Here is a 26,563-nt window from a genome sequence, read left to right on the forward strand (position 1 = left end):
TGGGTTTAGATGAAAGCATAAGGGCATGGACAAATTTTCTAACCTTTCTGCTCTTGTTCCACAAAACTTTTCAAACTTCGCATTGGCACTCTTCTTGGTTTATGATCACGTCTACATATACGATCAGATTTGCGTTTATGCCTCTCTCGATAGCTCAGTTGATATAGCACGTTTCTCGATGAAAGGTCCGCTCATAAGAGTTCGCTCATAAAGAAATCTCTCATACGGTTCGCGGACTCATCGTGAAAATTCTCTTGATGGGTTCCGTAACACCCTGAATATAAGGAATAGCAGCAAAACTAGTCGTTGGTTCCTTCTCATCAGGAGTGATGAGAAGTAACTAGTAACACTCCTAATGAGAAGGAACCGGATTTAATGAATATAACCGAGAAGTTACAGAGGTTGCAAAATGATGGTTATCAGTCCCTGAATCGTTTTAAAGTAAATAAAAATTTTTAAGAATGATAGATTAAAATGCGTGGTTGTGAGGGTAAAATTTGAGAGTGATGGAATGCGATTTCCTTCTTATTCGTTTGTAGTGTTGACTGTCGATCAATTTGTTGGGTGCGGTGGTGACTGTGAGAGGGAGAGAGGGGGGCGAGGAGGAGAGAGAGAGGGAGAGAGAATAACCTTAACGGAATCAACATAATCCTTGCAAACGCCCTGGCTGACTCTCACTGTGTCCTTATTTCCTCCCTGTGTCACAAGTTCAGTCTTCTAATCTCCTCATTGTATTTGCAATCTAAAGTTTCAGAAGGATGTCCAGTTTACCCAAGAGGTTTTGAAGCAAACCTTCCACAAGAAGCAACGTTGGTTGTAGAATCCAGCTAGCGGAGGCATGCTTCCAGTTGTGCTTGTGTTGTGGCTGTCCCATCCTTGCATGCTTGCATAAATAGAAGGGAAGCTTATCGACAGATATCTTTTGTGATTTGCTTCTATTTGATTGTCAACTTGGATGTTTAAACCCTTTCACCCTCTCTAAATCATACATTACAGTTAGGCGGGACAAGGTCCATGGCTACTATGCTGCTGAAGCCTTAAAGAAAGCCCTTGTTCTTGATGGAGGCTGTTACAAAAGGTTCTCATATCAAACTCATGGGGTACAAATAGTCTTAAAATGAATATAGTGACCACGCCCACTTCAACGCCCCACTCAAATCGAGTGTAATTTTCGAACATTTTACCATCGTGCGGATTCTCTACGGAAAAAGCACTCAATGTACCTCTGAAATATTAAACTATAATATTTTGGCTTCCTATTTCGCTAATTTTCTAACTTGAAGGTAAAGTTTTTCCCTCGTCATTTTAACCTTTTCTCCGAGCGGTTACGTGAAATTAACAAGGCGTTTTTGTTCAAAACACAACCGAGCGAAGCGTCTCGGGCGATATCCCTTTTACGCGAGCGCAATTTAAAAATGTACCGCCAGAATCAAAAAGAGGAACAAATTTCCTTTGTTTTGATATGTAAAGTGTCGAACAAAAAGCAGATTTACCCTCGTCAAATGGCGTTTCAAAACAGCTGTATCTTCCTCCTTTTGATTTTTTCCTGTTTTGTGAGCGTGAAAGCAGTAGGAAAGGGATCGGGAAACTCAGAAAGCACTTCGGGAATTAATCTGCCATTGTTTACTTACGAGATAAACAAGTAAGAATTGCGAAGTTCATCGCAGTATGAAGTCTAAATAAATGCTTTTTTTAAGCTTGTTCGCTGGATTTTTCGTAAACTTCCCTAATTAATTTTTCGTTTCAGCTTACTAATCTATACTATTTCAAAGCAAAGAAGTTTTCAGAGAAAACCATGAGTCGGTCCTTTCAATAATTGTAAACAAAGTGTTTGAGCAATCAGGTATACGAGGTATAATAATCAATACCCTTATATCAGAAGTCTTCAGAAAGAAAATAGTCTGTTTTCAGAAAGCTGTCAAGAAAGCTAGTAATCGTGACAATTAAATGCACTTCTTAGCAATTTGGAAACGGGCCCTCGGTATCGATTTAAGGTGTATTACAACGAGGTTAATGTACATCAGCTTAAAGATGAGAACAGCCAGTTGAGGGGAGAAAAAATAAAATTAGAAGAATCGTTGGTACAGGAGAAGGCAAAGCGATTGCGAGTGGATAAATAAGCCCGAGAAGCTATCGAGAAAGCTGAGAAGAAAGGGGCCTTCTACGATAAAAAATTTATTCAGTTGGCCAAAAAATTGATAACAAATGGGAAAAAAGGTAGAGGCCCAGCTGAGAAGAAGTTTAATGACTATTCTAAGAACCATCAAAAGAGAATTAAAAACCAACAGAAGGAGGAGTGCTAAACTACACTCTCCTTTCTTGGGCTGTACAATTTTGTTGCAACTAAAATTGACCGATACAAAATCATACATTACAGTTAGGCGGGACAAGGTCCATGGCTACTATGCTGCTGAAGCCTTAAAGAAAGCCCTTGTTCTTGATGGAGGCTGTTACAAAAGGTTCTCATATCAAACTCATGGGGTACAAATAGTCTTAAAATGAATATAGTGACCACGCCCACTTCAACGCCCCACTCAAATCGAGTGTAATTTTCGAACACCTCAACACTGAGACTAATCAATATGAAACTTTCAATCTTGTTGGAGAGGGAGAGCTGCTATTTACAGAGTCTGACCCAAAGGCCCTTAATAATGATGACATTGATAACATAAATATGTGGCTCTACCTCAAAGATAAATTCATCATTTCAAATGAGGCCTGGCATGAAATTGCCATTAAGGCTAATGATCTCCTCAATATATATTCCATCAAGAAGCAAATTAATGAGCCAAACAGTGAATGGAACTTGAAACCAACACCAGGAGATGCTGAAGGCGTTCTGTCGGGAAATGGTGCTCGCCAACAAAGGAAACTCACGCGTCTGAAGATTTTCACCAGATTTTAATATTTTTTCACTTTGTCGGTACACGTCGTGGTATTCTCTCCTAAATCGATCTTATCTGTCCGTAATTCTATCCTTTTTCAATATCATATCATATAACAATCACGCAACATAAAAGGTAACAGAACTCGCTTCCGGTCACGACACTCTCCCCCTATTTGATACCGGAGGTAACAAATACACACAAAAAGAAAATCATTTGTTCAAATTCATTGTTCGTCTTGTCTGGCAATGTCTTTGATACGTTCCGCTGCGGCACCAGCTGCTCTCCTGGGTGTGAATGCCCTGGCTCTGGGGTTGAGGACATTTGACTCTGGGTCTTGAGGCTCCTGATATCGGTCGCATGACAACTCCATGGGGTACAACTGTTGGAGTGCGCGCTCCAGGAACGATTTTCCTGCCCTCAGTCTGGCTGCCCTGACAACACCGTCTCTCCCCTTGATGAGCTTTGCTACAATTCCGAGGTTCCACTTCCCTCTGTTTCTTTCGTCACTTTGGATTAGAACGACGTCTCCGGGTTTAATCTGTGGTTCTTCTTTCTTGTGGTTGAGGTTATGTCTTTCTCTCAAACTCTTGATGTACTCCCCGGTCCATCGGGCCCACAACACATCCTTACAGCGTCGAAGATACTTGGCTCGCTTCCTTAAATCTTTACTCTCGATCGAAACTGGATCATCTTCTGGTAACAGATTGGGCTGGCCAAACATCATGGCATTTGGTGTCAGCGTGGGTAGCTGGACATCGTCTTCCAGATAAGTTAGGGGGCGGTTGTTAAGTGCAACTTCCACATCTAGGAGCACCTCCTCAAACTCGCTCCACGTGAGCCTCGCTCCCCCAACAGACTTGTACAAGGCCCGCTTTACAAGCCCCACCAACCTCTCGTACTGACCGCCCCACCACGGTGCCCTACTCAGGTTGAATTGCCACGTGATCTGCTGGTGTGCCAGGTAATCCTGCATCTTCTCGTCGTTCATGATGCTTCTCAACCATTTCGCCGCCGCAATGAAACTTTTTCCGTTGTCGGAGTACACCTTTTGTGGTCTTCCCCTTCTGGCTATGAACCGTTTCAAGCTTTTAATGAACTCTTCTGTACTCTGATCGCTTAACAGCTCCAGGTGGATGGCTCTGGTCAGACTACAGGCAAACAACAGGATATAGGCTTTACCTTCCTTCTTCTTACTGATTTTGTATGGTATTGGGCCGGCATAGTCCACGCCCAGTACCTGGAAAGGAACTGAGCCCATGGTGCGGTCAACTGGTAAGTTTCCAGGAGGTGGACTTTGGAATGCCACAGCACGGAACTTTTTACATCCAAAACAACCCCTGATCACTTTCTTGGTTAGCTGCCTCAATCGAGGTATCCAATAGTCACGTCTGATGAAGGCCATCGTGAGTCCAACTCCTCCATGTAAGGTCAGGATATGTGCATCTAGAACCAACTTCTCTGTCAACACTGCACTTGATGGTAGATAGATTGGATAGCTTCCTTGAATTCTACCACGGCACTCGTACAACTCTTCGTTGTTCTTCTGTAGGTTGAGGGTCAACTTGTCCTCGTTGAACTTTTCCGTCATTTCATAGCTTGCTTGGGCCCTCTTTATCCACCATTGCACCTGCTTGTCCGTCTCAGCTGTTGTTAGAGGACCACTGAGTCGTACCGCTTTCTTCAACTTGCAGTTGTTCAGGAATCTCCTTATCCATGCTGTCACTCGTACCGTTTTCCAGAAACTGTTTTTCTCTAAAACTTCATCGAAGTCATCCTTGGTCTCTGTAGCAGTTGCGAAGATTTCTTTCACGAGTTTAGCTTCCGCTTCGGTTTCTTTGCTCGGTTCTGTGAATACTTCAGCTGGCCAACGATCAGGCTCTGTCAACCATTTTGGACCCATTAACCACAGCTCTCTCAGCTTGTCCGCTTGGCAACCTCTACTGCCAATATCAGCGGGATTCTGGTCGGTACCAACATGCCTCCAGTGAATGTACTCTTTCTCTCGTATCTTGTTCACTCGGTTGGCCACAAATTGCTTGTAGGCACTCCCTTCTCCTCTGATCCAGTGAAGGGCCACAGTACTATCCAGCCATCCATGGACTGATCTAACTGGCCGGCCTTCTAGGGCGTTCTTCACATTCTCGGCGAGGTTTGCCGCCATGTGCGCAGATACTAATTCCAGTCTAGGAATAGTGAGGCCCTTTTTTGCCAAGCGCGATTTCGCTGCCAGCAATCCTCTGCTCACGCCTGAAGCTTGATGAACCACTGCATATACCACAGCTGCTGATCCTGCCCCACTTGTGTCTCCAAACGCGTGTAAATCGATTGCTTCAATGGTTTCTTGCAAGCCTGCTAAACTGCGCGGGAATTGAAGGTGGTCTGGGAGGTTTTTCTGGAATTTTTGCCATTGCCTTCTGATGTTTTCGGGTACGCTTTGGTCCCAAGGAAGGTGTTGGTCACAAACTTCTCGATACAAGAACTTCCCCACGAGGGATACTGGTGACGCTAGGCCAAGAGGGTCGTAAATTGAAGCGAGGAACCGCAACATTTCCCTCTTAGTCACTTCTGGGGGTGCTTCTGGAAACTTCACAGCAATGGTGTCCTCCGTCTTGTCCCATGGTAGCCCCAACATCTTGGTTTCTCCGGTTTTAACTCCAAGTTGTTCCTTGGCATAACTTTGTCTCTCGTCTTCCGACTTCGGTTCTTCGTTCGTTTCCAGATCTGGCTCGTTGGAATGCCACTTGTGTAGTTCGAACTGCGCCTCCCCAAAAACTGCAACAGCTGTTTCTTTTAGTTTGCGCACCTTGTCTTTGGTTTCTCCACCGGTAATGACATCGTCCACGTACAGGCTCTTTTTGATCTCTTCCACTTCTTTTGGGTATCTTTCTTTTAGGCTTTCCAGGTGTTGCTGCAGTGTTCCCCCTAACAAGAACGGTGACTGCACCAGGCCAAACAATGCACGGGTAAATCTCAACACTTCCACATTTGATACATCTCTGTTCTTTATCCAGTGGAATCTTAAAGCATCTCGATCTTCTGGTCGAATACGTACTTGCAGGAAGGCCTGCTTAAGGTCACCTGCCAACGCCACTGGCTTCAGACGGTTTCTTATTAGCACATCCCACAGCAGGTTCTGAAGGGGTGGCCCCGTCTCCAAACAATCGTTAAGGGAGGGACTCTTCTCATTTGATCTCGCTGACGCATCGAACACGATTCTCAGCTTGGTGGATTCTGCTGACTCTCTGATGACAGGCTTGTGTGGGATGTAGAACTCTCTTCCCACTGGGTCTGAAGACACCTTCTCTACGATCCCTTTCGCCAACTGATCTTGAATGACTTCGTCATACTGGGCCAGAAGGTTGGGCTCTTTCTGTAATTTCTTTATCAGGCTTTCGAGTCTTCGTAGACTTCCACACTCGTTGTTTGGGAGGAGATCATGACCATGTTTCCATAGTAGCCCCGTCTGATACCATCCTTCATCGCTTCGTCTGAGTTGCTCTTTAAAATCGTCGTACACTGTTTGCTGATCACCATTTGGCCTGTCCTCAAGGCCCAACACGTCAAGACTACACAGCTGGTCGTAATCAGTGGACGACGTTCTGGTGAGATAAACACTGCTCAGGTGTGCTTCCTTTCCGGCCGACATCATTGTCCAGCCTAAAGTAGTTAGCTCAGCTATGGGTTCTCCGGCCTTTCCAATTCTTGGTTTTGTGTCGGTCTTTATCCGCGAGTATTCACTAGCCCCCAGTATCAGATGGATGGGTAGTTCCGATTTCGTGTCTCCATCATCCATGACTACTCCTTCGAGGTGGGTGAACTGGTTGATCTTTTCCGAATATCTTGGGTTGGGCACCGACAGTAGGACACTTTTATCGACTTTGCTCACTGTGGTTGCCATCTCGAAACTCCCATGGGTGTTTGCAATCTTAACGTTGTATTGTTGAATCTTCTGGTTTGTCGAACACATCATCATGTCAATTCTCTTGTGCTCTATTCTTGACGGTTGCTTTCCAAGTCGTTTGACAAGTGCTGCTGAGGCATACGAGCTTCCCGCCCCAGTGTCCAGTAACGCGCGGCATGTTACGCCGTCCACATTGACAACCACGATTGGGTAAATGACTGCTCCTTCACTGGTGGCTAGCAACATCTGCTGGGAATCTCTGTCACATATTGAAGTATGATGTCTGCCGTTGCACTTCTGACAACCTCTCACAATACGACACTCAGCAGCTCGGTGTTTGGTACCAGTGCAGTTGAAACATAAACCTTTCTCACTGAGGTGCTTTCTTCTCTGTGCCACACCCACTATCTTGTCACAGTCGAGAGACTTGTGTCCGCTAGATTTGCAATAAACGCATGGTCTCGGTTTCCACTCGTCTTGCCTCGAGTTAAACAGTTTGTCTCGGGATTTAGGCGGCAGGGTTCTGCCACTGCTTGGTTCTTCGGATGAAGGCAACGGATTTCTTTCGCACCACTTTCGAAGTGACTCTAACATCTGAGGAAATCCCCACTCTTGCCAGTTGTCGTCCAAACGGACAAGGTCAGCCCTGATGTCAGGTAGTTTGTCCAAGGTAACTCGAACGTAGCCATTTATCTCTTGAATTTTTCCCATGGTTTCCAGTGCTTGAGCATTAGTTGACAGCTTCTCGTAGAATGGGTGTATTTTTGCTGGCTGAGATCCCTGTATGGTGGGTAAGGAAATAATACACTGCATGTGCGCGTTGGACACTTCGCTCGGTTTCCCGTACTTTGCTGTCAGAATGCTTTTAGCTCGTCCGTAGCCTTCTGTATTGTAAGGCAAGCCATCTACCAATGCACGAACTTTGGGGGTGAGAAGCTCTTTGAGGTATGAAAATTTCGCTACTTGTGTAATACTAGCCTTATCGATTTCAGTTTCGAATTGGCTCCAAAACCTCAACCAGTCGAGGTGGGTTCCTTGAAATTTAGTGATGGTTAACTTGGGTAACTTGGCGCCACTCTCCTTTAGAGATTTGTTTCGATCCTCTTCTAATTTCTTTTCGTGGTCGCGTTTGACCTTCAATTTTGCCTCCTCGAATTTCAACTCTTCTTCGTAACGACGATTCCTTTTCTCCTCTTCTTTCTTTTCCTCCTCGTCTCTCAATTCGCGTAAAGCCTCCTCTCGTAGATTCCTTGCCTCTACTCTCACATTATCGGCGAGTTTTTCGAATACGTCGACTTGCCCTTCGATTTCCAATGTCCATTCTCTCACGTCGTTCGGGTCGTCTCCTTGCTCTATTTTTAGCGCTTGTATTTGAACCTTCTGTTCATGAACGCCGTCTAGCTGTTTTTCCAAATCCTTTTGCAATCGCTCTAACGCTTTCAATTCTTTCTTCTCTCGAATTCTCGGTACTTCTTCGGTCGTGAATTTCAACATTCGGAGCTTTGCGTCGATCTTTTTCACCGCTTGCTCAAGCTCAGCCATCTGTTGTTTTTGATAAAACCACGCGGTCAGTGTGATTTCTGTGATGAATTTTCTGTTTCTTTTAAGCCGTGTCCTGGCAGGGTCGCCACTTTTGTCGGGAAATGGTGCTCGCCGACAAAGGAAACTCACGCGTCTGAAGATTTTCACCAGATTTTAATATTTTTTCACTTTGTCGGTACACGTCGTGGTATTCTCTCCTAAATCGATCTTATCTGTCCGTAATTCTATCCTTTTTCAATATCATATCATATAACAATCACGCAACATAAAAGGTAACAGAACTCGCTTCCGGTCACGACAGTTCAGTTAGGATTTGCAGAAAGCTTGCAAGAGCACATTGTTAGATTTCAGAAGAATGGAGAAATCAATGATGGAGAAACTATTAAGATCAAGCTTAGTGGTGATGGTACAAATATTGGGAAGGGGCTTACAGTTGTCAACTTCACTTTTACTATTCTCCATGAAAATGATGTGGCAATGGATGTGAAGGGAAATTATATACTTGCTGTTATAAAAACTACAGAGACATATGATAATCTGAGAGACAGCCTAGCAGACTTTCGAATGGAAATGTCAAACTTAAAGGAGATAAGTGCAAATAATTGCACCTATAAAATTGAATACTTTTTAGTTGGAGATTTGAAATTTTTAGCACTGGTATGTGGTTTAGGCAGGGCAAATGAGGATTATGCTTGTGTGGGGTGCAAGTGTCCCAGGGAGCAACAGTGGGACACAAGCAAAACATGGTCAATTAATGACCGCAAATTTGGTGCTAGAACTGTCACTGAAATAGCAAGGTTTTCCACTGGAAAGAAATTAAACTGTAAGGCACAACCATTATTTGATTTTATACCTATGGACCATGTAATCATAGATACATTACATTTTTTTTCTGAGGATTTCAGATGTTTTGATTGACTTGTTCATAAGAGAGCTGAGAAGAAGTGATGCTATTGAGAAAAAAAAACCTCTGATGGATTCCCAAGGGATAAATATAAACACATGGCATGTTATGAAGAATTTATCAAAAGTATGGGAATCACTTTTAATTTTAGAATCAAAAAAGAGAGCAAAAAGCTGGAATATAGAGATCTTACTGAACCAGAAAAGTTGAAACTCTTTCAGAATATTCCGACCTATGCTTGTCCCTCATTACAGTCAAAACAAAGACATACAAGTGATCTGGGCTAAATTTATGGACATAATTGGTGATTTGAAGCTAGATTTTACATCTGAAGAGCATGAGGGGACGCAAATCGTCTGCACTGTAAGTACATATCAAGCTCCGTAGGTGATTTAATCCCATTAAATATGAGATATTTATGTCAGCGTTTGCATGGTTAGTATCGTTAGCGCCTCTTCCGGTTGGATCTGGACAATGTTTGGTATTTTTTCCCAGATTGCTTTTCAGTGCATGTAGTTTCCGATGTGCATGAAGATTTTCCAGATATTCCCCTCAAAATGGCGCCGAGGAAAGGTTTTTCGACCTTCTCTCGTGTGGTCAGTGAGGGATTAAGCGATCAGAGTTACTGGTACGTGCTCACAACTGAAATTTGTGGAATAACTCCCTTACAATATTTAAAGCGATCGCCGATCGTGAAAACTTTTCCTGAAGATTTCTGCAGAGTTGAAAGCGGCAAACTTTGGCTTCTTGATGGGCGCCCTTTCGTCAACAAGAAAAGTTCAAGTGCATTCGAAGTTGTTTGCTCGTCTTTTGGGCTTGTATCGGCTATTCTGAGGAAGAAAACAAGTTCTGAAGAACGAGGATCCGCCGCGATTTATAAGGTGAAAGAATTTCTGAATGGCTTGGATTTTAGTTCCCTTAAAGGAGACGACGACGACGTGAATTGCGAGCGACCACGTGCAGCTCGGCGCCTTTCAATGCCTCCTCAATTCAACACTCCTAAGACGAAAGAAACGCCTGTCCCGGTTCATTTGACTCCTCCAAGCAGTGGCAGTCTTAGTTCCCCAAATCTTAAGGAGATTTGTGAAAGAAATGATTTGGAGACCCCAGAAAAGACTTTCCTTATTAAAAAAAGGGGGAGCCGCGTTCTCCAAGATGTACAAGGCATCTGTGAAAGGAGCCGGGAGAATTTGTCAACGGTGCTTTCCAGCATGTGTGCCTTTGATGATCCTGAGGCGAAAGCTATCGTAAATGAGATTGTGGAGGATGTGGCCCTGAAGAAAGGAGTTAAAAGGACAGTGGAAGAGCTTGTTGGCGATGAAACGTTTTCTTTATACGTGGAAAGCCTCCGAGTTCCAGATTGGGTGTTACTATATTTCAAGACCAAGGCAAGGATATCTGGTAATACTTGGCAAGCCGTAATCAATATCACCAAACTTGGAAGGACAGGGGTAAGGTTTATTCTTAGCAATCAATGTTACAAGGCTAAATGTTTTGCCTACTTTATGGCGACCGCTATCACAAATCAATAACCAGCCTAAAGGGAAGTTCCTAACAGTCACATTCGCTCTTTTCAAAAAGCCGTTTTTTTGACAAATTGTCATTATTTGCTTGAAGTTTAGTCGCTCATGAAAATTTCCGTTTTTAAGATACAGTAGGATCGGTGGTAAAAAGGCTTTAAAAGTTTTAGAATTTTGGCTTCTCTGCCTCTAAGATGTAGAAAGACCATTGACACCGTAAACTTCCCTGAAGAGTTTTTGAGACTGAGAAATTGTTGCCAGCTTAGCACAACTTTAGGATGGCGTCAATCATTAATTTCAAGGGTGGAGAGGCAGCATTGCATAGTGTTGATCTCTCAGAAGGGCTCCTTCTTTTGTAAAGGACATGTCCGCACTCAGATTTATCCCAACTTGGAAGCAGTGCTATAGTAACAAATTAAATGCTTGAAAGTGATTCAAGAAGTGAAAGTCTTATTATTATTTATTATTACAATGATAATGGCTGATTTTTTAACCCTCAGTTATCAATGTGTTTTCCATGTTAATTTTGTTGTTTTTAATTTTTGTTTTGCTTTCTTTCTTTGGTATCCATTTTAGAAATCCTCTGACACACCAATATTGTTAAATCTGAATCAAATAAAGGCTGCCAAAAAAGTGATCTTTGGAGTTTGTAAAGAATACATGGATGTGAAAAAGGTGCCAACTCCTTTACAAGGTTATCAGGTGGATTTGTATCCTGTTTTGGAGCTGATTGTTCGTGAGCAAAGGCTGCATAAGATGTGCTCACCAACTCTCAAACTTCTGATCAAGATAGATGGAAGACCCTTTTGTGGTAAATACAGACTGTCAGGTTTAAGTATGCTGTTATAAATTATAGAACAATACCTTATCTCAGAGTAAATGTGTAGCTGTGTATAATTTTGGTCCCATGAATGTGAATGAAATAATAACTGTTTCTATTATTATTTTTTCATGATCAGGTAGAAATCAGGTGTTGGTAGGTCTGGTTGCCCGTCTTAATCCTGTATACAGCATACAGAGTGCAAAGTCTGTTTACCCACTGGCCATTGCCAATTGTAAAGAAAACAGGTTCATCATCAATTTCTATTCTATGTTACCAAAATACTTTTTCTCCTTTGCTTGGCATGGTTATGAACTGTTTACCACCCACAGTATAGACACTTTTCCATTTAAGCTCTCCGTACTGAAAGCCTGTAGTTTTGTAGACTATATATGACAGTTTTCATTTTTGTAATGTTGGCTTTCCAGTGGCTCCAAGATCTGACAAATGTAACACCCACACACACAACCAAAAAATACCCACACATAATTAGACAGAAAGAAAAAAAAAACTACAAACCCTTTTGCAATATAAGAACCTTACTCCAACACAAGCTCAATAAATAATAAGTTTCATTGATTGTCTTTATGCCTAATGTTATTTTGATAGGGAAAGCCTGAAGGTACTTCTAAAGGATGTGAATGAGCAAAAGAGAATTATCAAGAACCAAGGAATTTTTGTTGATGGCATCAAGTTCAATGTAGAATTTGATGGTAAGATGTTTCTGCCAGTTTATCGCATAAAGGTTGTTTGCAAGAACAACCCTGATCTTTTAAGGGAGGGGGGATGCTGACTTTCTTTTTTTGAAACTTGAGGGTTTTTTTTCCATTATCAGTGAAGCTGACCAATATTTTAAACAATAAGTTATTTTTCTACATGTATGTCATCATAATTCTTTATTATTGTTGTTTTTTGTCATATCTTAGTTTCATTGGACTACAAAACACTGGTCCTTCTTTTGGTAAAGAAAGGGGATCTTGATTTTCAACTTGGTGGTCGAGGGGTAAATGTGGAATTTTGCTTTATATGCAATGCAATCAGGGTTAGTATTTGTGTTGGTGTACATGTGGATGTATAAGCATTTTTTTAGTTGTTGAAGTTCATCAGTTGCAATACACAAGCTGCAGTCTTCACTAACAATGCAACCACAAAATTTTGTAAGACAATATTAATTTAATTTGAGATAATTCCAATCCCCATTAGGGTTGCAAATGTCATGATGTAGCCCCAGATGAAACCTGCCTGGAATGCCTACGAAGCAAGTGTAACATAGGCAGGTATATTTTTAGTTTAGCCTTTCATGATCATTACTTAATGAACAGGCTTACTTAGGAAGTGCTTGTGGCCTTTTGGGTATCAGAGTTGATGCATTGGTGAGAGCAGCCACCTTCCACCAATCTGGATCTGTTCCTAGACAAAGCACAGTATGATTTGTTGGCTCTCTAATCTCCTCTGAGAGGTTTTTTATCCAGGCACTCTAGTTTTCCCCTTTAATGGAAAACCAACATTTGACTTCATTGATTTTGGGTTGTCTCTTTTTGTTTAATTATTAGTCAAGAGCACTTGTGCTTGGCTAAATACCCTTGAGACTTAAATAAAGTCATCATTGTCATTTTTATTTAACATTGTTTCTTGAGTTTTAAGTTTCATTGAGTTATTCCCATTTATTTATTGCCATGGTCTTCATGAGGCTATGATTTTTTATTTATAAATACATTGTAAATGCATCATTGTTATTCATGTATTTGCAGATCAACTGGAATTCGGGATGATCTCCTTTTTCTCCTTGATGAAGAGCTTACTAGCATTCAGTTGTGTGCTCTCCATATGGAGATGCGCAATACAGAGCAGTTGCTTGCGTCCATTGGTCTGATTGCCTACAAGATTGGTTCACTTCCAGAAGCCAATCAAGCCCTGAAGTGCTTTGGCCCAGAGTCTTTTCATGGTGATAGAATTTCTGTTAAGAAGAAGAGTGGTCAGGAGTCTGCCATTTCAAAACAGAATATTCACGTGAGCTCTATGTCAGGTGCGTGAGTGGTTGAATTACTGGCTTTGTGTGTATTTTAAAATTGATTTGCTTTGTGGGTATCTATTATTTTTCTTATTGTGATAAACACATTTCAGGTCCAACAGAATTTGAAATTCTTCAAAACCTTGAGGAGATTGTGGGACTCTCCCTTCCACTGGACAAGTTAAAGCTCTCCTACATGGATGTAAACACTGCCAAGAATTTCATTCTTAACCGTGTTACATTTTGTCAGTCCCGTATTGATGTAAGTCTTTGATAGCAGATGTGGCATTGGCAAGTACCTTCACTTGTGGTTCAACAGTTCAAGTTTATTGTTCGTTAAGTCTAGAGGTGTGGTTTATGTTGTGCAGCGCCCAGATGTTTCGTCGGAGAGCGCTATCAAAATGGGCACCATTTGTAAGTACTTACTTCATTTTCAATTTCACACTATGCAGTAGTTACCTTTCCTAGGAGATCCATGAACTTAGAGTTTCTTTCTTGCCAAAGGTCTTTCAAAGATCTTATTTAGTAGGTTGTACTTTAAGGTGGCACACCCAAAAGTGCAATATAACCCAGCATTTTTGTATTTTTACACTCTTTCAATGATCTTATTCAGTAGGCTGTACTTAAAGGTGGCACACCCAAAAGTGCAGTATAACCCAGAATTTTTGTATTTTTACACTCTTTCAATGATCTTATTCAGTAGGCTGTACTTTAAGGTGGCACACCCAAAAGTGCAGTATAACCCAGCATTTTTGTATTTTTACACTCTTTCAATGATCTTATTTAGTAGGCTGTACTTTAAGGTGGCACACCCAAAAGTGCAGTATAACCCAGCATTTTTGTATTTTTACACTCTTTCAATGATCTTATTTAGTTAGCTGTACTTTAAGGTGGCACACCCAAAAGTGCAGTTTAACCCAGCATTTTTGTATTTTTACACTCTTTCAATGATCTTATTCAGTAGGCTGTACTTTAAGGTGGCACACCCAAAAGTGCAGTATAGCCCAGCATTTTTGTATTTTTACACTCCTTCAATGATCTTATTCAGTAGGCTGTACTTTAAGGTGGCACACCCAAAAGTGCAGTATAACCTAGCATTTTTGTATTTTCACACTCCTTTAATGATCTTATTTAATAGGCTGTACTTTAAGGTGGCACACCCAAAAGTGCAGTATAACCCAGCATTTTTGTATTTTTACACTCTTTCAATGATCCTATTTAGTAGGCTGTACTTTAAGGTGGCACACCCAAAAGTGCAGTATAACCCAGAATTTTTGTATTTTTACACTCTTTCAATGATCTTATTAAGTAGGCTGTACTTTAAGGTGGCACACCCAAAAGTGCAGTATAACCCAGCATTTTTGTATTTTTACACTCTTTCAATGATCTTATTTAGTAGGCTGTACTTTAAGGTGGCACACCCAAAAGTGCAGTATAACCCAGCATTTTTGTATTTTTACACTCTTTCAATGATCTTATTTAGTAGGCTGGACTTTAAGGTGGCACACCCAAAAGTGCAGTATAACCTAGAGATTCTTCTTTTAGTTGCTTGTGTTTATATAAGAATTATTGTGCTGTAACAGGTTGGTTTGACACCCTTATATCCTGTGTACAATTTCGTATGGATGTTGGCACATCCTCATAACAGCAATATACAGTTGTTGTACAGTTAAAAAAGTGGTTGCTTGTTCTGTTTTTTGTATGTAGTATTTTGTTGATGCCTTGAGGAAGCACAAGTTTCTTCGAGACTTTGGAAGTCACACTGAGATGATTGATTTAGAAGGCTCAGGTTTGTTTTTTAAACTTGTTTCCTGTGGCTCTATTTTGTATAGAATTTGGCTCTTTTGCTGGGGAGAAATCAATAGCCGTTAATGACAATTATTAAATGTTCACTGAATGTATTGTAAATGTACTAGTTAAACACCTAACACCTTTATGCCACAGTCTTTATGATTGTTTGTTTGTTTTTTCTTTTATAGCTGTGAAAATCAATATGGAAGATCGCCTTGGAGCATGGCAAAAAGAGTTAGCTGAGTTATCTGACAATTTTAAAATGCTGTGCCGCTCACCACAAAATACTGTTGGTATAGAAAGTAGTGTGGTTGTAGAGTATGTTGCAAAGAAGCATCTGGAAATGTTGACAAGGGTAAATTAATGGTGATTTAAAAATTCTCCAACTGCTTTGTTAATTAGCATGCTTTTAAGGAATAATTATTGTGTTTCTGACACCAGGTCTTTTACCAAGTTATTCATTTCATGTATTTAGGTTTGTAGAGAATGGAAGGAAATCGCACAGGTGACAAGATCAAGAGTATTTGATGATACAGAGCAAGGAGAAATAGATCTTTTTGATGTCAAGGTCTAATATTTCCTCATTTTTATTGCCAAAGTGTTAGTTATGTACATGTTCATGCATACCCCTAAGATTAAGAGAGCATGTTGCTGATGAAAAGGGATTATTTAACCTTTTTACAACTGTGTTTGTGATTGAATATAAAATACACTTGAATGTTATATAAAATGCAAAACACATGGCTTTCTTTTTGTGTATATTGTTGCAAGCTTCATTATGAACTGTACATATTTATTTAATCAGTCCTGATAAAATAGGTTTGTCAATCACCATCCCCACAATGTGAATCAGTGGTAAATGCCAAATAGAATCCTTGTCCATGATAACTTGTGAGTATCTAGTGCACAGGTTTTTGAGTTTGCTTTGTTCTTTTTCCCTTCTTAATTGTAGTGTAAGGAATGGGGTTTCCTTTTGAAAGATATTTTTGGAAGCAGCCTTGGAACTGGGGATTATGGGCACTTGCTTATTGACCATGCCCCCATGCTTATGAGACGCTTTTTGTCAATGACTGAGTTTAGTCAGCAGGGATTTGAAGCATCCCATAAGGACCAGCGTCAGCTTTGGCTTAAAGCCACAAGCCATGATCAGCATGGGGAAGCCTCATCAAGTAAGTGTAAATAGTAACCAATACTGATAATGAATTGGCAGTTGTTGAAAGGGTGTGTGTTTCTGTTTGACTGTGAAAAAAAGACAGTGCAAGGAAGGTAATGTATTTAATGAGAATATGGACCCTGATTGTGTAGGAAACCAATTAAAGTGGCCATTTATTTCTAAGTTAGATATTGATTTCCATTGAATTACAGTTGAACAAATGCTGGTGCACTTTTATGCAGAACGGATGTTGTTTTTTCGTCTAATTCTCTCCGAGAAGCCTTAAAGTCAATTCATGGTAAGCATTAATTTATTGTGCATTCTTGCCCTCACTGACACTACTCCTGCTTTTCTTGAAATAGAAGCTAATTGGCTTTGAATAAACTCGTGAATTCTCCAAAAAATGCTTTGGTTCTTGCCCAATGCCCTATCATAACCTCAAAAACTTCATAACTTAGAAACTGTAGAAGTTGCCAAAATAAGATTAATCTATACTCTGTTTGGATGGAACTGTTAAATTTAAAAAAAAAAAAAAGCAACAAGAATAGAAAGTATGATCCAAAAAAGTACCATCAACTTGATTGAAAGGTAGTGTTATCTTTATTAATTACTTGCTATCTTTATTGATGTGTGATGTGTGATGTGTGGCTTGGAGTATAGCAGTTATTTTCATAAATTAGCTTCATTCTTGGTCTGCTAGGGATTCACAATACATTCAGAATTCTCTCATGCACTTCGCAAAAGTTTAACTGGCTCCTCTGTCCTCCTTTTTCTTTTTTTTTTTTACTTTTTCATTGAACCGTTATTAATTTAAACAATTCATTGGTTTGCACTTCACCAAACTTTTGTAATAGAGAGTTTTCTCTCATTACAGGAAAGACATTGGAAAATCAGAACACTTTTCAATTCTACTTTTCTGGCTGTGGTTGGAAAGCAAAGTCCATTTCCTGGGAATCAAGTGATATCCTCTGGATCAAACTTTTGGACAAACTCATGTTCATGATGTTTGGGGAGGATTTCTTCGAGTATGTATTTGATGAGAAAAGAACATGCCATGTGCATGATGGTTTCAAGCCACAGTTTGTTTACAACAGACATGAATGGAATTGTGAATATGAAAATATGATTTCCAATTCCTTTGGCTTTACCAGCAAAATGCAAGGTAAGTCAGACATCATATGGTGGGGTAGGTTTATTGATTGAGCCAATAATACCCAGCTCTATTCTATTCCTATCTGTTCATTGGCCTATTTTGCTTAAGGTTGAAATGTAGCTTTTTATGTCCATCACAGGTGACCTGAAAGTGTTCCAGCAGCAGAAAATGCCCAGCAAATTTTCAAAGGCAATTCAAAATCAACCAGAGATTGCAAAAGGTAAAACCAAAATACTCTGAACACGGATACAGTATGTTTGCACTGCTGATCTTTAGTCACTGGTTTAAAACTGTAATATACTTTTATGAGCTATGGGGAAATTCTTTTTGCACTAATGGACGTGTAGTAACGCAAAGGCATTAGACCCATGACTCTCATAGTGCCACTGTAGCTCTAAAGGGATCAAGATTCAAGCAAATTTTGAAAAATGTCTTAGTGGTATATTTCAAAGAAAAATCAAGAGAGTGTATTGATAGCATTGTTTTGGCTCTTCTGGTTTAAAGGTCACTGATGTATGAGTCTGTAGAATGTGTTTGATAAACACATCTGCACGTGTGTTTACTAAAATGATCCAAAACCAACAAAATTTTACTACTTCTACAGTACACCAGTGTGATCATAAACATGGCTGTCACTTATGTCATAGATAGAATGAGTTTGGTGCTACTCCTATTTCTCACTTACTAAGAGAAAACTATCTCAGGTTTTTTTCGTTATTTAACTATTTTTCCAAGCTCATGCAAAACCTCACACTCAACTACATCACCTTCTCTCCACTTAGCTTAGTTGGCACTTTGAAACTCCAATGCGCTCTTGCTCTGTCTTGAAAGCAATTTACATATACACTTTTATGTGTAATACTGTAGGTGCAAGCCACAAAAATCATGCCTTACTTGTAGATGAACATCTCCATCAAAGACCATCCAATGTTGCTGGCAAAGAAAATACTTCAACTGATCAAGACAGGTATCTTTTTTAAAAATGGTCTGTTTTGAAATCAAGTTACACCAACAATGGTCAATACGCTGTTGTTTTCATGGTCTAATGTACTTTTATCATGGGGTATTAACTTCCTTATTTTCAGTTTTAAAGTTTTCTTGCTTTTGTTTGAGATTATGCTATTTATAAATATTATTTAATTTTCATTTGTTTTCATGATTCCAGGGTAATAGCTGTGTTTCCACCACCACCAGCAGTAGCAAAAATCCAGGTCTTACAGATGGACCTTGCCACATTGAAGAATGGGATGGAAGTCAATGATTCCATTGTTGACTTTTTTCTTATGTAAGTAATATATCAATGTAAGAATATCACTGTACTTGATTTAGTGAGAACCTGCAAATGTAGCTGTTTTTTTTCTTTTTAATGTGTCCTCAGGTAAATGTAAAACATCACAAATAATTTATTATTATTCTTTTCCTTCAATTTTTTGGCTAAAATTTTGCCCTATGTTAAAGGGGTTGCTGATGCAAAGAGTTTGAGATTGTTGTGCTAATCAATTGATTAATGGCAGTGAAAAATTGCTTTCCAAATTTAATCATCTTTCTGCTTTTAATAGGTACATATCCCAATCATTGGACCAGGATTTGCATGACAGCATTCATGTGTTTAGCTCCTTTTTTTACACTAAGCTGTCAACAAGAGTTCAGATTGGAGAAATCTTTGTCTTGCCTAGGTAATTAATTGTTTTCTTTGCACTTAGATTTAAACACTTAAAGCAGTGTCATCTCTTGTCCTGCAAAAAATAGCTCTTGTAGTAATTGTTGGTAAGCTGAACCATCCTAATGATATACATGTACCCAATATGGTTGGTTTTCTTTGAAGTACATTAATAAAGACAATATTATTTTTTATAATTATTATACATGTTTCTCGTACGTGCTGATGGTCTTTAATAATTATTTGCCTCTCTATGCATCTGTCAGTCCTGATGAAAGATATGTCAAAGCATCTAAGTTTACAAGGAGAGTGGACATTTTCAAAAAGAAGTTTATTTTCATTCCAGTATGTAGAGGGTATTTAAAAGTTCATGATAATTATTATTGTTGCTTATTTTATATCTATCTCTCTCTATGCTATTTTTCTCTGCAAACACCATTGTCATAATATAAACAGTGTCACTGTTTGTTTTATTTTTAGTGGGCATTGGTTCCTATCTGTGATATATAATCTACCAACACTCACAAGCAGAAGAAGAAAGGATGATGGCTGTGCTGTGTAAGCTTTAGCAGAAACATTGTCTTTAAGCCTTTCTAAAAATAGAAAAAAGTATGCTCAAGTCATCTAATGATGTTTGATCTAAAATGCATTGAGGGCTTCGTGTTGTAGCAATAACTTTGTTGAATGGTGAAGTTGAGGATTTTGACTAATTCTTGTTGGGAAAAGACACCAACTGAAGAGAAAATTAATATTGCAGTGGAATCTTCTTTTTAGAGTTCCAATTCTGATGATTGACTCCATTGTTTATGGCTCAGATAGAAAGAACTTCACTTGTTCTCCCTCCTCACGAGAACAAGAAGCAAACATTATCAGAAGGTATGCACTATACTATTTTCATTTTTTTTTAAACACCAGACACCTCCTGCAGTACAGCAACTGTATCATTTGTTTGCTTTTAGTTTTATAGAATGTGAGTGGACGGCTAAAATGAATGAATGTCCAAGTCCACACTTTACTTCCAAGACTATGCCTGTCCTCTATCCCAAGGTATTAAAATCTCTAGTCTTCTTCTTAAGGGTTGTCATTTCAAGTTGCATTTTTCAGGGCAAAATTAATGCTAAAGTATCTAAATGTAGATAGGAAACACTATCTTGTACTGAGGCTGACTGAAGTACTGAAAAAATTGGATAGTATTACGATGGTGGTGAATGTTTGGTTATACAGCTTGTCTTTTTGTCATTTACTGTGAATTAGCAGAATAAAATCCAACTATAGATATCTGGTGCATTAAATATAAACTTATTGGTAATTCTATAAAGAATAATTCATGTCTACTCAAATCAGTTAAAGCAACCCAATAACCATTGTCAGACTGTAACTCCAGAGGTGAGAAACATTTAGAGACCACTGTAGTTATGATAGTAATATTTAAAAAGACAAATGGATAAATAACGGCATTCTTGAACCCTTAGGTACCTCAGCAAGAAAACGGGTATGATTGCGGAGTATTTGTTATGCTGTTCTTCGAAGAATTCTCAAGGCGAAAGGTTAGGATAAGGTTATAAACATTTTAAAACATAATTTCCATCTCAGCTGAGCAAGACAATGATTCTCTGTTTGTTTTCTCTCTTTTAGTTTCCAGTAGGCGAGCTTCTTTCAGACAAAATTCTCCAGTGGTATAACCAAGCTTCAGCATTTCATTTGAGAGAGAGAGTCACAGACATCCTTTTGGCTATGGGAGCTAGAATTTGAGACTTTACAACTACTGTTATCGTCATCTTATGTTCAGTTGCCATGACGCATGTAAAGAATGATTAGTTGAAATCTATTATTTTCCATTCATAAAAAAGCGGTGGTGAACGCATTGAACAAAAGGCTTTATTTGTCGTAAGGTTCCCATGTGAACAATGAGTTGGTAACGGTAAGGGTGATAACCCCTTCGTAACATATCCCTGGCCCAAGTCTGACAAAACGTTTTCTGCTGCTATGGTTTTTGTCTCAATATTACACCCAAAAGTTGCGCTTAACAACGAGGCTTGACTTTCAAATTATAATTCTCATTCTACGTAACCTGATTATCGACATATCGTGGGTTTTGTTTTGAAAGCAGATGCTGTTGGGGCATGATAGTCTGCGCAGGTATCGGAATAAACGTGCGCTAAAGTTTTTCCATTGAAGCCGCGAGAAAAATGTTTAGGGTTCGCCGATCGTATGAATTCCACGTGCGTATTACATCCGGCCAGCTACATAAGCTAAATGCTTGATTGTATGTATGTCCCTCCGTCATTGTTTTAATGCCATTTGAGTTGAGATTCCAAAAAGAAATAAAGAAAAAGAAAAAAAAATGAAATCATTCTTTGTGTTTCTTTTTACTGAATAGTTGGGGTCGATTTACACGAAAGATCACAAAAGTGAAACCACTTTTATTAAGTCCTATCTTATTCATCCGGAAATACTCAACATAATTAATTATAAGTAGTTTCTTGTGGACCTAATTGTAAATGATGTATTTATAGTTCTTTAAAGTGTAAAAGTTTAAGCGTTAACAGGAACAAAAAATGAATTTGTTGAACTTCTAAATTGAAGTTTTTTTGACATAGAAACGCAGAGTCAGTTTCCCATAAAGCGATCTCGAGTATAAGCTTGGCCACCAAATTAACTCAACTTCTCGAGTGGAACGGCCCTCCCCCGTGCTAATTTCCATTGACGATCGACTCGTTGGTCGTGGTACTGGTTTTTTTGCCCTTGCTTTGGCAAATTCAAGAGCCGCCTCAGCTTCCATATTTGAAATATCAGGAACTTCGTCCTGGTTACTGAACAATGCATGGGACTTAAACAGCAAAGAGTCCTGCTCTTCTAGAATCCTTTTGAACGTTTGCTCCTCAAATATTTTGTACGACAATCGTCTTGCCGTTCTTTTAAAAATAGGCTGGCGGCGGTGTGAAACATCGCGAACACTATCAAGCCTCGGACTTTCCAACCGATGCAAAATGTGACGAAAATACCGCTCGGGTACTTGAAAGCAGTCGATATGACACCACTTTCCTATCAAGAAATGAACCGAACCGTGTTAACAACAGCTTCCAAAACAGAGAAATATTTAAACCATAGTATTCACCTGGATGATCAGGTACCAATGACATGTTTATTCTCTCCACCAAAGCGGATAGCCATTTCAGATATTCTTGAAGTTCTGCGTCGTTTCCAAGCACAGTTGCTTTTGGCTCATCGCAGCGATTGCCAAATTCATCCACAAATATGTTTGTTGTCTCAAAAAGGCTGTCTTCATGATGCTTCAGTTCGTAGTGTTTTCTTAGAGAAACACCTGTTTTGAATTTTTTCCCACAAAAGCGACAGAAAACTGCAAACGGCATGACTAACTCTCGTGAGTTTGAGTCGAAATTGTGCACTTGGCCAATAACGGAAACTGAAGAAAATGTCTCAAAGTCTCACTTATATGTTATAATTGAAACAAAGAAAATTAAGAACGTCCTGAAACTGTTAGATATGGGCCGGAAGTATCGCTTGATTAATGTTTGTGAGTTACAAAAGAATGCAAACTGCTACAGACTTAAAATATTGCACTTTGTAAAAAAAGAGAGAGATTAAAAAGAGAGAGATTCGAGAAGAGGCTTTTTTTTTCAAAACTTCAATGCATCAGTTGAGGCTATGCAATTCTTTTTGAAAAGACAAAAGAAACTCTTTGGATACAAATGTGTGATAATTACGAGTGTCAGTCACGGATTAGAGCCTTAAGCGAACTGAAGGATTTTTCTTTGGAGCGACCAAGTAATTTTGCGTGATGTCGAGAACTTCAAATTGCAAACGGCAGTTACTTACTGTCTTGAGTTTTAGTCGAAATTGCGCACTTGGCCAATGACTGAAACTGAAGAATAAGTCTCACTTTAATGTTATAATTGAAACAAAGAAAATTAGTAACGTCCTCAGTAAAACAAAGGAAATAATACAGCGTTAGATGTGGGAGAAGTATCACTTCATCCGAATGTATGTGAGCCAGCAACTTCAATTTTCAAGATAATCAACTGAGTTTCGAAAGAATGCAAAGTACTACAGACTTTATATGTTACACTTTGTGAACAAATACAAAAAGGGATTCGAGAAGAGGCTTTTCAAAAGTTGAACGCATCAGTGGTTTAGGCTATGCTAATTCTACTTCAAAAGACAAAAGGAAGTCTTTGCATACAAACGTGCGATAATTACGCGTGTCAGTGATTACGGATTAAACCTTCTTAAGCGAAGAACGATCTCTCAGGGCTGGAGCAAGCAAGTAATTTTGCATGATGCCGAGGTTCAGAAAACATTCAATTGAAGAAAAGCGCAGAAGAACAAAGGTACGAAAACAAAGGAAGAAGTTCAACAGAAAATTCCAGAAGACTGTTGCAGTTAAGCGGAAAACTGAAATCAGTGACCGTGAGGAAACAACGAGAGCTGATCAAAACGAAAGTCAAGAGGAGGTTACCGTAAGGAAACCACAACTGCAAGTAGAATGTCCTTCTTCGTCTTTTGATGAAACCCAGGTTGGAAATGTTCCTTTCGCTGAATCATCATGCTCTGATAAAGTTTGCAGGATCGAAAACTGAGAAGGTTCATCGGTTAGGGGATCGAGACAAACGAACAACTCACTTCAAAAGAGACAGGCCGTTTTGAAGCCATAAGAGAAGAACCTTTATTATCGTTTCATAAAAAAAAGAATGCTATTGGTTGTCGGTCAAAAATATAATTCTTACTGTAAAGTATATTTAAAATTATGATTTTGTTAACCAACGAAACGCGAATTTCAATGTATCGTGGAAACACCACAGTGAAAACAGTTCAGCAAACAACTCGACTTACTCAACTGCTTTGTTTATAAAAAGAAACATTCACTTGCCATTCTACTGCCTCTTAAATGCTAAATAGAACATTAATTTAAATTTAGAAAGAAAGAAACCAAGGATTTCAGTTTATTTTGTTACAGTTTCTGTGGTGGCTTTCTGTCGAAAAAATTCGAGCGTTTCCGCATCACTTATCATGAATATGTTGTTCCGAACACATGGCATGGGAAAAAGAACTAGCGAAATACCTATGGTATAATTGTAGAGATTTGTTGCAAAAATTCTTCAACAGTAGGCCTATCACCCGGGTTTTGGTCAGTGGCTTTTTTCACAAGCACCCGCACCTTCTCATAAAAACCTATTAAACACGACACAGCCTTCAGCATTCTTCCTAAAGAGTAAATGTCACTAGAAATGCTGTAACGTCTTTCTTTTTGGACTTCTGGGGCTAAATAGATCTTTCTTGAAGAGCAGGACGAACTTCGTTTTGAGGATGGCAACCCCAGCTTGGTGCTTTTACCGAAATCAATAAGAATCGGGTCGTATTTCGCAGAGTCGGACTTTCTTTCCAATACTACATTGTTAGCTTTTACGTCATTATGAAGGTAGCCTTTTGAATGAACATAGCTCAAGGTGGAAGCTATCTCTATAAACAGTGAAATACAATCTGTTGAATTAAGCAGGTTTTTGCTTGCTACCTGATGAAGAGTAGTGCTTTCTTGGTTGATGCCATGGAACTGTAGAACAAGGCATAGGGGCAAGCTCTTTGTAACTACTCCAAACAACATTGGGAGGTTGGCATGATCCCCCAATGCAGTTATAACCCCTGCTTCATGAAGAAGGTTTTTCTTTGCCCTGTCCTGTTCTCCGGCGTTGTCATTGTGTGTCATTTGCTTCACAATAACGGCGATCCCGCGGTAACTTGCTTTGAAGCATTGGCCAAAACTTCCACTACCAACGGAATGTTGGGTTAGATACTCCAAATGTTCCGGAATCAATTCTTTAAAGTTGCATTTGAATTCTTTATCTGACATACTCTTAAAATGGATATTTTTCTGACTAACAATGCGTTGAAACGTTGTCTGTGCCAAAAATGACCTTGAATGTTGAGTCGGCTTGCGTCTTGCGTCGTCTCCAAGCGCCATCCGAAGCATTGTTGCAGATCTTGAACAATGTACATCCAAGAGGGTTGTTAATCGTGGTCTCTTCGCATTACTTACCATTTCTTCTTTAGAATTAGCCTCAAGCACGATAAGTCCGCTTTCGTTGCCTACCTGTTCTGTATCCAGATTTGGAGAAAACGATTTCTTATCTATCAAGCTCGTCTCAGCCACATTTAGTCCATCATTGATTCTCAGCAGAACTTCAGTATTAGCGAGCAGAGCCAGATTACTCGCATTCTTCTGCTGTCGCTTTCGCTTTCGCTTTCTCCATTCTCTATTTTGTTTTCGTTTCTCCTCGGGAGTATTTTTTCGCGATTTCACTTCCCGTTTATTTGGTATTTCCAGCTTATTGGAGGCTTCAAGGTCCGCCGGCATTTTACTAATGCATTCCCAAGCAAGAAGAGGGAAATAGTTAAACACGTGCTCTTGCATCCGATCTCACAATTTACAAAAACTTCATTATTCTTGTGAAAAATGATAGCCGTCCTATTGAAACTTGATGATAGGTATAAGCCGGCAAAGAAAACAGTGCAAAAGCAATTATCTGTCACATCGATGTCAGCAGCAACAGGATTATGACACCTTACAGGAAAGCTGCCTGGAGCGTTCAAAAAGTCCCATACATTTTCTTAGACTAAAAGTCTAAGAAAATGTATGGGACTCTCCGGGATACTTACAGTACAGACGATTTGCGTCCCCTCATGGTATTCTTGAACTGCAAAGAAATATCAAATCATGGTTTGAGCACTTTCTCAAAGTTTACCAAGCAAAAGATGTTACTCCCTACATGCATGCACTATGTTATCATGTTCCAGAGTTCCTGTCACTTTATCAGAACATAGCATATTACACACAGCAAGGCTTGGAAAAATACAATAGTAGAGCTTCTAAAGATTTCTTCAGATCCACAAATCACAAAGGGGTTGATGCCCTCAAACAACTGTTTCTGAAGAAAAACAGGATTCAGTTCCTGGAGGCAGCCGGTTATGAAAGGGTTAAGAACACCTACAACGATGAGCTTGTATTCAATGATTGGACTTCTTAGTCCCAGCCAATACTTAACAGTTCCTGGAATTACATAGGCAAAATCTTCAGCTACATTTAAAATTCTTTCATCCCACTTCAGCCCCAGATATGAATCAAGCACCCTATTTGACTCCAATTGGTAAACCATCTTCCCTCTTTGAAGAACGCCGGGCAAAACACTCCCAAGACCTTCCAT

At 39.6% G+C, this 26,563-nt stretch overlaps 4 protein-coding genes and 1 pseudogene across 6 annotated transcripts; 3 read left to right on the forward strand and 2 right to left on the reverse strand.

The window, feature by feature from the left end:
- Nucleotides 1-2,924: 2,924 nt before the first annotated feature.
- LOC149047305 (uncharacterized) lies at nucleotides 2,925-8,573 on the reverse strand. Its single transcript, XM_089202383.1, has one exon. It carries the CDS (start codon nucleotides 8,329-8,331, stop codon nucleotides 3,112-3,114), a length of 5,220 nt encoding a protein of 1,739 aa, XP_089058509.1. The 5' UTR covers nucleotides 8,332-8,573; the 3' UTR covers nucleotides 2,925-3,111.
- Nucleotides 8,574-9,576: 1,003 nt separating this feature from the next.
- LOC149047306 (uncharacterized) lies at nucleotides 9,577-13,585 on the forward strand. 2 transcript variants are annotated; one of them, XM_089205623.1, is made up of 6 exons: nucleotides 9,577-10,686; nucleotides 11,332-11,566; nucleotides 12,185-12,288; nucleotides 12,502-12,617; nucleotides 12,779-12,852; nucleotides 13,327-13,585. In XM_089205623.1, exons 1-3 carry the CDS (start codon nucleotides 9,793-9,795, stop codon nucleotides 12,193-12,195), a joined length of 1,140 nt encoding a protein of 379 aa, XP_089061749.1. In that variant the 5' UTR covers nucleotides 9,577-9,792; the 3' UTR covers nucleotides 12,196-12,288; nucleotides 12,502-12,617; nucleotides 12,779-12,852; nucleotides 13,327-13,585. The 2 variants fall into 2 exon arrangements, with proteins under 2 accessions (XP_089061749.1, XP_089061750.1); XM_089205624.1 differs by lacking the exons at nucleotides 12,502-12,617; nucleotides 13,327-13,585 and having other exon boundaries at nucleotides 12,779-12,823.
- Nucleotides 13,586-13,865: 280 nt separating this feature from the next.
- Nucleotides 13,866-21,693, forward strand: LOC149047307 (uncharacterized; annotated as a pseudogene). Its single transcript, XR_016186382.1, has 17 exons — nucleotides 13,866-14,000; nucleotides 15,294-15,375; nucleotides 15,566-15,732; nucleotides 15,853-15,945; nucleotides 16,330-16,546; nucleotides 16,743-16,828; nucleotides 17,405-17,692; nucleotides 17,823-17,903; nucleotides 18,551-18,650; nucleotides 18,849-18,968; nucleotides 19,243-19,359; nucleotides 19,610-19,688; nucleotides 19,824-19,901; nucleotides 20,118-20,219; nucleotides 20,303-20,390; nucleotides 20,816-20,890; nucleotides 20,979-21,693. The product of XR_016186382.1 is annotated as an uncharacterized LOC149047307 (transcript).
- On the forward strand, nucleotides 20,131-21,095 carry LOC149047308 (sentrin-specific protease 6-like). Its single transcript, XM_089204244.1, has 4 exons — nucleotides 20,131-20,219; nucleotides 20,303-20,390; nucleotides 20,816-20,890; nucleotides 20,979-21,095. Exons 1-4 carry the CDS (start codon nucleotides 20,131-20,133, stop codon nucleotides 21,093-21,095), a joined length of 369 nt encoding a protein of 122 aa, XP_089060370.1.
- Nucleotides 21,694-24,011: 2,318 nt separating the features above from the next.
- Nucleotides 24,012-25,716, reverse strand: LOC149047309 (sperm motility kinase X-like). Its single transcript, XM_089204245.1, has one exon. It carries the CDS (start codon nucleotides 25,714-25,716, stop codon nucleotides 24,427-24,429), a length of 1,290 nt encoding a protein of 429 aa, XP_089060371.1. The 3' UTR covers nucleotides 24,012-24,426.
- Between the last annotated feature and the right edge of the window lie 847 nt (nucleotides 25,717-26,563).

This window comes from Pocillopora damicornis, chromosome 4 (assembly GCF_964200805.1).
Source record: "Pocillopora damicornis chromosome 4, jaPocDami1.2, whole genome shotgun sequence".
In the NCBI taxonomy this organism is placed as follows: Eukaryota; Metazoa; Cnidaria; class Anthozoa; order Scleractinia; family Pocilloporidae; genus Pocillopora; species Pocillopora damicornis.

Bases quoted from the DNA above. Each gene is read 5' to 3' on its own strand.
- LOC149047309 (XM_089204245.1), bottom strand. From the start codon at position 25,716: ATGCCGGCGGACCTTGAAGCCTCCAATAAGCTGGAAATACCAAATAAA.
- LOC149047305 (XM_089202383.1), bottom strand. From the start codon at position 8,331: ATGGCTGAGCTTGAGCAAGCGGTGAAAAAGATCGACGCAAAGCTCCGA.
- LOC149047306 (XM_089205623.1), top strand. From the start codon at position 9,793: ATGGCGCCGAGGAAAGGTTTTTCGACCTTCTCTCGTGTGGTCAGTGAG. The intron at 10,687-11,331 runs GTAAGGTTTATT...TATCCATTTTAG, and splicing joins CCAAACTTGGAAGGACAGGG to AAATCCTCTGACACACCAAT.
- LOC149047308 (XM_089204244.1), top strand. From the start codon at position 20,131: ATGATTGACTCCATTGTTTATGGCTCAGATAGAAAGAACTTCACTTGT. The intron at 20,220-20,302 runs GTATGCACTATA...GTTTGCTTTTAG, and splicing joins GAAGCAAACATTATCAGAAG to TTTTATAGAATGTGAGTGGA. The intron at 20,391-20,815 runs GTATTAAAATCT...TTGAACCCTTAG, and splicing joins TGCCTGTCCTCTATCCCAAG to GTACCTCAGCAAGAAAACGG.